The sequence below is a fragment of the Ictidomys tridecemlineatus genome, chromosome 11 (assembly GCF_052094955.1).
Source record: "Ictidomys tridecemlineatus isolate mIctTri1 chromosome 11, mIctTri1.hap1, whole genome shotgun sequence".
Classification (NCBI taxonomy): Eukaryota; Metazoa; Chordata; class Mammalia; order Rodentia; family Sciuridae; genus Ictidomys; species Ictidomys tridecemlineatus.
In genome coordinates this window covers 38,283,319-38,294,773 of record NC_135487.1, presented here as the reverse complement: position 1 = coordinate 38,294,773, position 11,455 = coordinate 38,283,319, and the positions used below count along the sequence as shown (strand labels likewise).

The following is an 11,455-nucleotide window of genomic DNA, read 5'->3' as shown; positions in this document are numbered from 1 at the left end:
TTTATTTTTTTTAGTTCTTGGCGGACACAACATCTTTGTTTGTATGTGGTGCTGAGGATCGAACCCAGGCCTCACGCATGCCAGGCAAGTGCACTACCACTTGAGCCACATCCCCAGCCCCTATTCCCAGACCTTTTTAAAATTCTCAGACAGGGTCTAAGTTGCTGTGGCTGGCCTTAAACTTGCCATCTATGTGCCTCAGCCTCCTGAATCACTGGGATTAAGGTATGCACCACCATACCTGGCTCAAATTCCACATCTAAATAAATTCCTCTATTGGGATTTAGAAACTTTAATGCTATAGTGTTTTAATGCTATACTGTTACAAAGTATATAATTAAATGATATTAAATGCCAAGCAATAAAAATACTTCCCAAAGGTATATATACCTAAAGATTTCAAAGTGATCAAATTTAAAATTTATACATGACCCCCCCTTTTTTGGGGGGGAATATCTTGGGAAATATTCTCAGTAATCAACTCTAACTGTAGCCCTTCACAGCTGTATTATAACTTTATTTAACAACTAGGTAAAAGCCAAAATTGATGGATTTTAACATGGTATGTGGAAAACAAAGTCAAAGAATACAAAGTGCCCCCAAAATCATTCTGTTCAATACCAGTGCCTTCAATATTACCAAACTTCTGTGAAAGAAGCCTTATAATAAAGAAAGACTAAACTCAACATGGAAACTGATTTTAAAAAAAAAGTTCATTTAGCAATTCTGACAATCTAGAAAAGAAGGTCTGACTATAATACTGGATAACATAGACATCATGTTTTAAGTAGAAAACATAAGAACAAAAAGTAATTATCACTGAAAATATTGCACAACTTCAGCTGTTTCCTCCAAATTTACTTTATATAATCAGATGGATATAAATTAATGAACAAAAATTTAAGCAAGATACATTAACAATTTAACAGAACCCGATAATCTAATTTCTTCCAATTTTTCTCAAATTCATTTGAGTGTTTCCATCATGGTGCTCATAAGGAAATCAAACAACATATGGCTACTACAGTTGAATGTCAAATTAACTATTTATGACATACTAAATTCTTCTATAATACAATTATGAAGAATCTTTAAGGAACTTATGTTTTGTATGTAGAAAAGTGTTAGAGTCAAACATTCAACTCAACAAAAAGAAACATTTCTGATTCCTCTATTAGGTGTAGACTGCTTCTCCTTTTGCTAATGAATGTTTTTTAGCTGTAATATCACTGAGCTGAACAAATAAATCACCTTGAGTACATAAGGAAAAATAAACACATGCTAAATGGATAAACATTACTACTACATCTTTACTAGACCATCTCTACCTCTAACACTTCAGAAGCTTAGAGATTTAGAGTATTCTTACAATAACTGCAAGAAAAATTAAAGGAGAAATTCCTTTTTTGAGATCACAACTATGAAGTCATGTGGTTATAAAATTCTGCATTTGTGTGCAAAACATGAATCACATTTACCTTTATTCTCCCTACTTAGTCTTGTCAATCACCTAGCAGGACTTAACAGATACCTTTCAAAGAAACATAGACTGAGATGTGTTTATATAACTTCAATAACCTCATCACTATAGTAATGAGAGATGCAATATCCTTTTGCTATGGTTCAAGACAACAGGGAAGGAGAGATCACAAGAAAGAGAAATCAAAATTATTACAACTGAGAAACTACTTCTCATTAAGTTTTACCATGGTGCCACTTTCATTTTTACATAAGCATGGTGGCATAATTCAAGCTCAATAAATCGGAAATCTTAATATTTAAAATTTACCTTGACTTTCATTTATCACCACATTAACAACCAAAAAGAATTAGATAAAACACAAAGGAAAGGGTAATATTAAACCCACCTTGCTGAGTTGATTTATTGACACATTAACTCATTTTTATATAGAAAAGGGATAGTGCATCTCAGTTTGCTTACAAGCTAGGAGATCACTTAAAATTCTGCATTTCCTAACTGCAAACAGAATATAGCACTTACAACAGGTTATAAATAAACTGGTTTTCAAGCATAGAGCCAGCCCCAACGATAATACACTATTTAAAAAGACCTAAGGCAATGAATTCCATTTCCAATGGAAAAAAAGAACTGTGCAAACAAGCTTAAAACTACTTTTTTTGTGCCAGTGTTATAAAATGTAGCTTTTAATAAAACCTTGACCCAAATGCCATTAACTTCAGAAAAAAATTTGGTGGAGAGAAGAAAGTTATTTCATTTAGGAAAAATAACCACTATCTTTTTTTCCTAATCTTCAACACACACAATTTAAACATATACAGTTGCTTTAACACTTTACACAATTCCTATGTACTGGAGCAATAACAAGGTCTAAATACAATTATATTCTTAAACACTGGGTCAAGGCTTTACATAAAAATACCATCCTACTTTCCCCCCCTAAGTTTCTAAAATATCACATACTTTCCTCAACATCTGCAGCCATCCAGGAATTTTTAGGAAACTTTTTGTGCATGATCTTAATTCCTAATCCCTGGCTCTTTGGGCTCAGTGACGAAAGATCAAAACCACCAAAAATGATGGTTCACTTGAAGTCAGACGAGAGACCCTGGCTCAATTAGTCTCATAGGATGAGAGCAGTGCTGCATCAACTGGCTCCATGCAGGAGGGGCACGTGAAGGATCTCATCAACCAGTCATCTATACAGTCCAGGTGATAGATGTGCATGCACGGCAGAAATCGAATTGGGTCCCCATAAACAAAGTCCATCATACAGATCACACACCTGTGGATGTAAGAATAAAGTATTTTTAGGTGAGTGGCCTACTCAGAACACTCTTTAAAATCCCATAACAAGACAATGTTATACAAACAACACATCATTACCAAAGCATGCAAACTGAATACATCTATAGTGATGTATTCAATGTTGATAAATGTTGACACATTCATATTATCTTATTTTAATTTCCTGGGAATTTGCTGGGCCTTCATCACAATCAGCAGAGCAAAGAGATAAAGATCTCAGAATCAGGTTCACTGATGTGCTTGTAAAACAGCTACGTATTACAGGATACATCTGTGGAGAATGTGGCACTTTATGAAGGAAAGCATCAGTTAGATCAACTTTCCTTGTACTGAGTTTTTAGTAGAATGCTGGAGTAATATGATTTGCATTTTAATAACTACGTATGAAAACAGAACCACTGATTTAATCCTACCTACTGGGCTGCTGTTTTAAACCTATCTTTATTAACCCAGTTTCGAGTTCACTACACTTTTCTGAGGTTCAAGAAAGCAAACCAATTCTATAGTGTTTTAGAAATCAATATCTTCACAGACTATAATGTAAGTACTAGAACTAAATGTTGCTGTAGCTCCAACAGCCAAACATTAACTAACACAGTAAATTAGATTATGTCTGTGTTATTGAAGCCTATCTCAATTTAAAAGGAGAATGAATGTCCTCATTAAAGATTCTCAGATATCAATGATGAGCCCTGGGGATAAAAATTCTCAATAAGCAAAATTTTACCTACAACTCATTAAACATAATGAATTTCACAAGAAATAAATTTCTTTCATATCATTATAAAACCTTAACAATTTTAATGACTTCATGTTATTGATGGGAATCTTCCTAGGAATATTGGTACATAACCCTTTCTCAGAGGTTATTAGTCCTTGTAATACTGCCAAACTACTTTCCAAAAACCTGTTGAGAGGCCACTAGCAATGTTCACTTTCATATAGATGAATTAACTACCATCCAAGTCATTCAAATAGACAAGCAGCATATAAGGATCTGAATCCACACATGATTTCTTGGCTTTTTGTTTTTACGAAATTCTTCCTTATTGTTACTCTGAACCTCTTATTGCATTAACTGAGGTGTTCTAAAATCATAAATATCACAGACTTCCAAAGTACATGAGAAAAAGCAAATTTTCAAAAAGTTAATCTCAGAAAACAGACCTTTGAAATGTGTTTATTAATTAAAACTTACTCCCGGATCTTTTTTTCGGATCCATCTCTTCCAGGGTCATAAACTCCTTTAGGCAGATGCTGTATAAGGCCTATTCTTTGAGCTATCCTAATTTGTTCCTCTTCAGTCAGCTGAGTTGCTAGCCGAGTCTGGCTAGGTGTTGGATGATAAACTGGAACTGGAACTTGTTCCTAAATATTAAAAAAGGAATTAAAGATTAAAAATCTTATTTTATTACAGTCTGTTTTCTTTGGTTTTGTGTGGTTTGGGAGAAGGGGGCACCCAGCTCTGCCTTAACTTTAGCTTCTACAATAAAACAAAACAAAAAATTCATGTTTAGATATTAGACCTAGTTGATTTTTTTTTAGTTGTAGTTGGACATAACTATTTTAATTATTTTTATGTGGTGCTGAAGATCAAACTCAGGGCCTCACATGTGCTAGGCAAGCACTCTACCGCTGAGCCACAACCCCAGCCCTCAGACATAGTTTTAAAGGAAACAAACATTAGCCTTACTGAAAACCTAGCATAAAATTAATAGAAGTTATTTTTCCAAGTCCGAAGCCCAATTTTTTTTGCCTGCATCATTTTAAAGTGTGTGTGTGTGTGTGTGTGTGTGTGTGTGTGTGTGTGTGCCCACACGCATGTTACCCAGGGGTGTTTTACTACTCGGCTACATCTGAAGCCCAATTTTTTTCCAGACAGTCTTCCTAAACTGCCCAGGCTGGCCTCAAGCTTGCAATCCTCCTTCCTCAGCCTCCTGAGTCAATGGGATTACTGGCTTGCACTACCACACCCAGTTGCATTGTTACTTTTGTAAGCAAGGGCATGGGCTAAAGATGTACCTCAGTGAATGTTGATCAAGAAAATGTGTCATGATTGTTTAAATCTCATGATTATTTCCAGTACTCCAGGATTTCATGGACATTTCCCAAGAAAGTATCTTTCTGTCTTCCCATTTCCTATTTCATCTTTAGATATTAAATCATAAATATGGTGTGGTCACCTTGTTCTTAATCATATTGAAGACTAGCCAAATCTTCAATGCAGAAAAATTCCATAGTGTAGATTCAAAAAGAATGTCTCTATTCTGTCACCTATGTGCTATATATGTTATTTAATGTCTTTGAGCCTCAGTCTCTCCATCTTTAAAATACTAGGGTCACTATAAGAATCCAACGGTGTGGTGTTTTGTTTTTCTTTGATACTGGGTATTCAATCCAGAATTGCTTTACCACTGAGCTACATTTCCCATCTTTACTCTTTCATTGTGAGACAGGGTCTTGCTAAGTTACTGAGGTTGACCTTACACTTGCAATTCTCCGGCCTCAGCCTCCTGAGTCACTGGGATTATGTGTACACTGTTACCCCTGGTTAAATGGGAATTAAGTGTTATCCTAGGCATTGGGCCAAATACATAAGTTCAGTCAATAAGTACTATTACAGCTCTGCCTGAGTGCAGAGCATTTAACAACTGACTTTTGCACTGGACTAGAGGAAAATTAAAACTTTTTTTTTTAATTATATATTTTTTTAGTCATTGATGGATCTTTATTTATATTCAGTGCTGAGAATGGAACCCAGTGACTCACACATGGTAGGCAAGCACTTTGCCACTAAGTCACAACCCAGCCCAAAGTAAAACTTTTAAATGGGAGTTTTAGAAATCATCTAAGACCAATTCTCCCACTTTATAGGTCCAAGCTAGCTTATAATCAAACAATTACCAATAACAGGAGGAATTAGAATTCTGCTTTCCACGTGAGCTGCAATTTCCTATATAACATACTTGGAGATTCTGTAAGTTAAAGGATTTGGATTTTGTCCATTTACATTACATTGAAAAAATATACTGAAGCCAGGTGTGGAGGTAAACACATGTAACCTCAGCTACCAAGGAGGCTGAGGTGAAGAATCCCAAGTTTGCGCCCGGCCTGGGCAAATTAAATGAGACCATGAGACCATATCTCAAAATGAAAAAAAAAAAATATATATATATATATATATATATATGTGCGGTGGCGCAGTACACACCTATAATCCCACCGGCTGGGGAGGGTGAGACAGTTGAGGATCACAAGTTCAAAGCTAGCCTTAGCAAAAGCGAGGTGCTAAGCAACTCAGTGAGATCTTGTCTCTAAATAAAACACAAGAAAGGGCTAGAGATGTGGCTCAGGGCCCCTGAGTTCAATCCTTAGTTAAAAAAAAAAAGGGGGTGGTGGTGGGATGCTCTTGTCAATCCCCATTAGCTCAAAAATAAAGATTTGGATTGGGGGATGATTCTTCCTATTCCATAACTGATGGTTCACTTTGTCCAAACTCTTTTATGTAAACTATGATTTTTGCTGAAAACCTGATTTCCTTCTGATTCTGGAATATGGTATATGCTAGGCAAGTAAGTGTCTATTTTAATTCCTTAGGTATGAATCACCAATGAGCTTCTCTAGATGATAACCCTTCACACATATTTCCATATGGAGGAATTAAGTTTTCTGTATGACTCCACCAGGAAAGGACTTTTGGAAGCTGATGCTTGATTTCTTCTGAACTTTGCCCTATGCACCTTTCCCCTTTACTGATTTTGCTTTGTATTCTTTTTCTATAAAGCTGTGAGTAGGATTACATGCTGATTTTTGAGTCTTATCAAAGACTGAAAATTGTCTTAAGGATTCCCAATGCCAATGACTATGATTTGTTCCTACTTCATTTCCATGGCTACTGTCATTGCCAGCTAAAAACAAATGAAAACTAAAAATTTTGAATAGAATATACTCCAGGGCCTAAGTATAGAGCTGATGATAAAAGGTATAAAAACATACTTTTCAAATAATGTTCACAGTGATAGCAATGGTGCCTGCATTGATGCCCATGATTTCAAATGGTAGTATTAGATATGCCCCCTTGCAAAAGCAAAATACAAACAAATTCCCAGCATGCTTTGAATTCTTTGCAGTTCTGGAGTTTGAACCCAGTACCTCAAACATGCTAGGCAAGTGTTCCATCACTGAGCTATACCATCAGCCTTCACATACTTTGACAACAATGGTGGTCCAGCATCAACTTTTCTCAAAGTTAATTTAAAAGGAATAATATTTTGAACTTTTATTATTTAGTGTAAGGAAAAAGTACTTTCAAGAGAATCCATTAGCTATCTGCCTCTATCTTGAGGGGGTAGAGGGTGTTAAATAAGATCCTATGTGCATCCTTTTTTAATCCTATCATGGTCTTCACCTAACACTATGGCCTTGTTGACAGGTATGATTCATCAATTTATTCATTTCTAGGGCTGGGGATATAGCTCAGTTGGTAGAGTGCTTGCCTCACATGCACAAGGACCTGGTTCAACCCCAGCAGCTCCCCCGCCCCCAGCAAATTACATTTCAAGTCACAAACTCTAGGTTCTACCTGATAGTTCCAATCCAGTGACTCAAGGGTACCTCAAACTCAACATGTCCATAAACAAATTCCCCTTCAAAAATCTGATCCTCTTTTAGGCTTCTCTCAGTAAATGGCATGATCCTGTCTTTCTAATTTTGTAAGATAAAGACATCCTTGACACCTCCTCCTTCTTCCTCACCCTCTCATATTAAATATGTCATCAGGTTGTGGTGAACTTCTTTTCTACATAAATAGAAAATCTGTTATTTTCTTTCCATTTCTATTGCCAACATAGTTGCCTAGTGTAAGCTCTCATTTCTTCCCTAGTATGCAGTATTAGCTAGCAAACCCTCAATTTGTTTTCTATATAGCAGAGCAATTTTTTTGGGGGGGGGTACTGGGGATTGAACTCAGAGGTACTCAACCACTTAAGTCACATCCCCAGCCCTATTTTACTTAAAGACAGGGTCTCACTGAATTACTTAGTGCCTAGCTTTTGCTAAGGCTGACTCTGAACTCATGATCCTTCTGCCTTAGCAGGAGGCACTGGGATGCACTGTGCACTGGGTAGAGTAAGTCTTTAAGCCTGCATTCAAATCATTGCTTTTTAGTCTTACTGGCTTTCTCTCAGATTCTTGAAAGAGACACTGTCTCATCAGAATGGCAATCAATAATACAAGCATCAATGAATGCTGCCAAGGATGGGGGGGGCGAGGTACACTCATACATTGCTGGAGGGACTGCAAATTAGTATATCCACTATGGAAAGCAGATGGTAAAAAACACCATTTTGAATAGCAATTATCAAGAATGTAAGTAACAATAAATGTTGCAAGTATATGGGGAAAGTGTACACTCATACATTTTTGGGACTGCAACTTGTGTTCTGGAAAGCAATATAGAAATTCCTAAGAAAACTTGGAATGGAAACACCACTTGACCCAGTCATCCCATTCCTAGATTTATACCCAAAGGACTCAAAAATCAACATACTACAGTGACATCAATGTTTACAGCAGCTCAATTCACAGTAGCTAAACTATGGAACCAACCTGGGCGTCCCTCAACACATTATTCACAATAAGAGTGTGTGTGTGTGTGTGTGTGTGTGTGTGTGTGTGTGAATGAGAGAGAGAGAGAGAGAGAGAGAGAGAGAGAGAGACAGAGACAGAGAAAGGGGAGAAAGAGGTATTTTGGACTAGACAGAGGGGAGTGAAGGGAAGGGAGGGGGCATGGGGTTAGGAATGAAAGTAGAATGATTCAGATATTATTCTCCTATGTACATATATGATTACATGATCATATATAAACAGACAAATGAGAAGTTATATTCCATTTATGTGTGATTTGTCAAAATGCACTGTACTGTCATGTATATATTTAAAAATCTAGAAAACAAAAATAAAAATCAAAAACTATATAACCAGTCTCCTCTGTATGCTGACACACAACCCCTTCCCCAAATATGAACACTTAATGTACAACACTTAATGTGATTTTAACCACCTGTGGAAAAAAACATTTAGCAATTAATCATGGAAAGAATTATTATTTATCTAAATCACTAAAGTACCAAATTGGGGCTGGGGAAGTGGCTCAAGCGGTAGTTCGCTCGCCTGGCATGCGTGCAGCCTGGGTTCTATCCTCAGCACCACATACAAACACAAAGATGTTGTGTCCACCAAATACTAAAACATAAATATTAAAATTCTCTTTCTCTCCCTCTCTTAAAAAAAAAAAAAGTACCAAATTGTTAATATAAACATTGGCCTTCAAGAGAGTATTTGATTAAAGCAGAGAACACCAGTTAGGAAAAGGCCAAAAAGTACCTGGGAATTGGCAATTCTTGAATGAAAGCTCCTTGGATTTATATTACAGCAAGAATAATCATCTCTTTGGCTATGAATACAAACCATCACTGTGGGCTAAAAAAGCAATTTAACTGTGATTCCCTTCCCTAACCCATACTAGAGATTGAACCCAGGGCACTCTATACCAATGAGCTATATATATCCTGCTGCCTGCCAATCAACTTATCAATCATCAAGGCAGGGTCTTCTTGAATTTCTGGTCTCAAATTTAGTGATCTTCATGACTCAGCCTCTTGACTGTGCTATCTTACCCAGCTCTATCTGTTTACCAATGCGCAGTACCTGGCACATAGTTAGGACTAAAACATTACTGAATAGCTGAATGATCTATATCAAATCACTAGTGTTCCTATAATCTATGTCATAACACTTAACTTTTTAAAAAAACTGCTGCTGTAATATGAAAAAATTGCTAATGATTTGATAAATCACAATAAAAGGTAAACTTGAGGGCTGGGGATGTGGCTCAAGCGGTAGCACGCTCACCTGGCATGCGTGCGACCCAGGTTTGATCCTCAGCACCACATACCAAGATGTTGTGTCTGCCAAGAACTAAAAAATAAATATTAAAAAAAAATTCTCTCTCTCCCTCCTCTCTTTAAAAAAAAAATAAAAAATAAAAAAAAAGGTAAACTTGATATGAATTACAACAGGGCTTCTCCAAGTGACAACACCTGGCTTGCTATTTTTCAAATTTCTACCTACCCTTCCACAAGAACTTCAATAGGTCCAAAACCAAACTATACCTCTATATAGTTCCATATTATTTTCAAATCCAGAATTTCTATCTAGGTTAATAGCAGAGAAGGACTGTGTAAATACAAGCATTTCATGGAATTTCAACACTGGCATGTAAACAAGTATGTGACTTTAGGCATGTTACTTAATACCTCTGAACAAGGTGCAGTGGCAAAAGCCTGAAATCCCAACTCATGAACTGAGTCAGAAGAGTTTGTAGCTGGCCTCAGTGTTAAAGCGGCCCTGGGTTTAATCCTAGTACAAAAACAAAAACAAACCTCTGAACCATTTGGGCTCTCCTATAATGATATCACCAGTCATTTAAGTAGATATTTCATTCTTCCTGACTTCCTTTATCCATCATCTACTTAAGTATCTTACAGTCTTATTTATCATGTCCTCAGTGATAGGATACACACAGTTGCTTGCTCTTGGACAGGTAGAATTCAGTTAGAAAAGCAAATCTTTTACCAATAAATTTAAACAACATTTTCCTTAATGCTTTCTTTAGTTCTCCAAAAAAGTCTGCATGTAAAAAAATAAAATAAAGAAAAACAAAAAAAAATTCCAAGTGAATTCAAAAAGACACATTTGTCCTATAGAAAAGGAATAATTTAATGTGCACTAAGGAAAAATGCAGCAACATGGAAAAAGGTAGAATATAAAAAGGACAGAGGATTATAAAACATGCAAATACAGGGCAATGGGAAATGACAGGTTCAGACACAGGCAGAATCAAAATATAACAAAGCAGGTCCAACCTTATGAGCAAAATCTCTGAAACATTCCAATTGTTTGTTAATAAATAAGGTAGCATCTGCAAAATGAATAGAAGATTCTGGGCCCCAATATTAAGACAAAAACAGATGAAAATGTAAAATGTGACTATCTGAAAGGCATTCCATTAAAGTTGGATTCAACTTAGGGAATATGATACAATTTCAGAAAGTAAAACAATGCAGTGGGGAATTGCCTAAATAATGCGCTGAGACTGGAAATAATACAAGTCTGGTTTGTGGTGACGGAAAAATAAAGTCACTGCTAAAGAATGCAGCTTGTCACCAAAAGCTGTATCTTTTTATCCAGTAAGAAATAAGAGCCAGCCCTTCTGATTTTTCTCCTTACACCCTTAAAACTGCTGCTAGCACCACCTCCTCCCCAGCTGCAGTCTCCTGCTGGGCATGTTTTCTCTGAATTTTGCCAAACTTACACTTATGGTCATAAAAAAAGAAAAAAGATTTGGAATAGTTGGTCACAATGTGTATTTTAGCTCTGATGTTCTATTAATCTTGCTCATAACAGCAAGAAAACCCACAAATAATAGCATTTAACTATACTTATGTACAAATACACATAGAAACAAAAGTCAGCATCTTATTTAGATACTGAGAAATGATATCACTTTATTAAGCAAGTTGACAGGCGAGCGTGGCCTGAATGTTTGGAAAAGTGCTCTGCTTCCAGGGCTGGGGTTTGTTTGCTTGTTTTTAAAATGAAATTTAC

At 36.3% G+C, this 11,455-nt stretch overlaps 1 protein-coding gene across 1 annotated transcript in view; it reads right to left on the bottom strand.

Annotated features, from left to right (window-relative positions):
• Positions 1–695: 695 nt before the first annotated feature.
• Positions 696–11,455, bottom strand: part of Rnf11 (ring finger protein 11) — a 28,512-nt gene continuing 17,752 nt past the window's right edge. Inside the window, exons 2-3 of the mRNA XM_005326090.5 lie at positions 3,987–4,156; positions 696–2,765 (exon numbers count right to left, since the gene is read on the bottom strand). Coding sequence (XP_005326147.2) covers positions 2,594–2,765; positions 3,987–4,156 — 342 coding nt within the window. The 3' untranslated portion in view covers positions 696–2,593. The remainder of the gene's footprint in view (positions 2,766–3,986; positions 4,157–11,455) is intronic.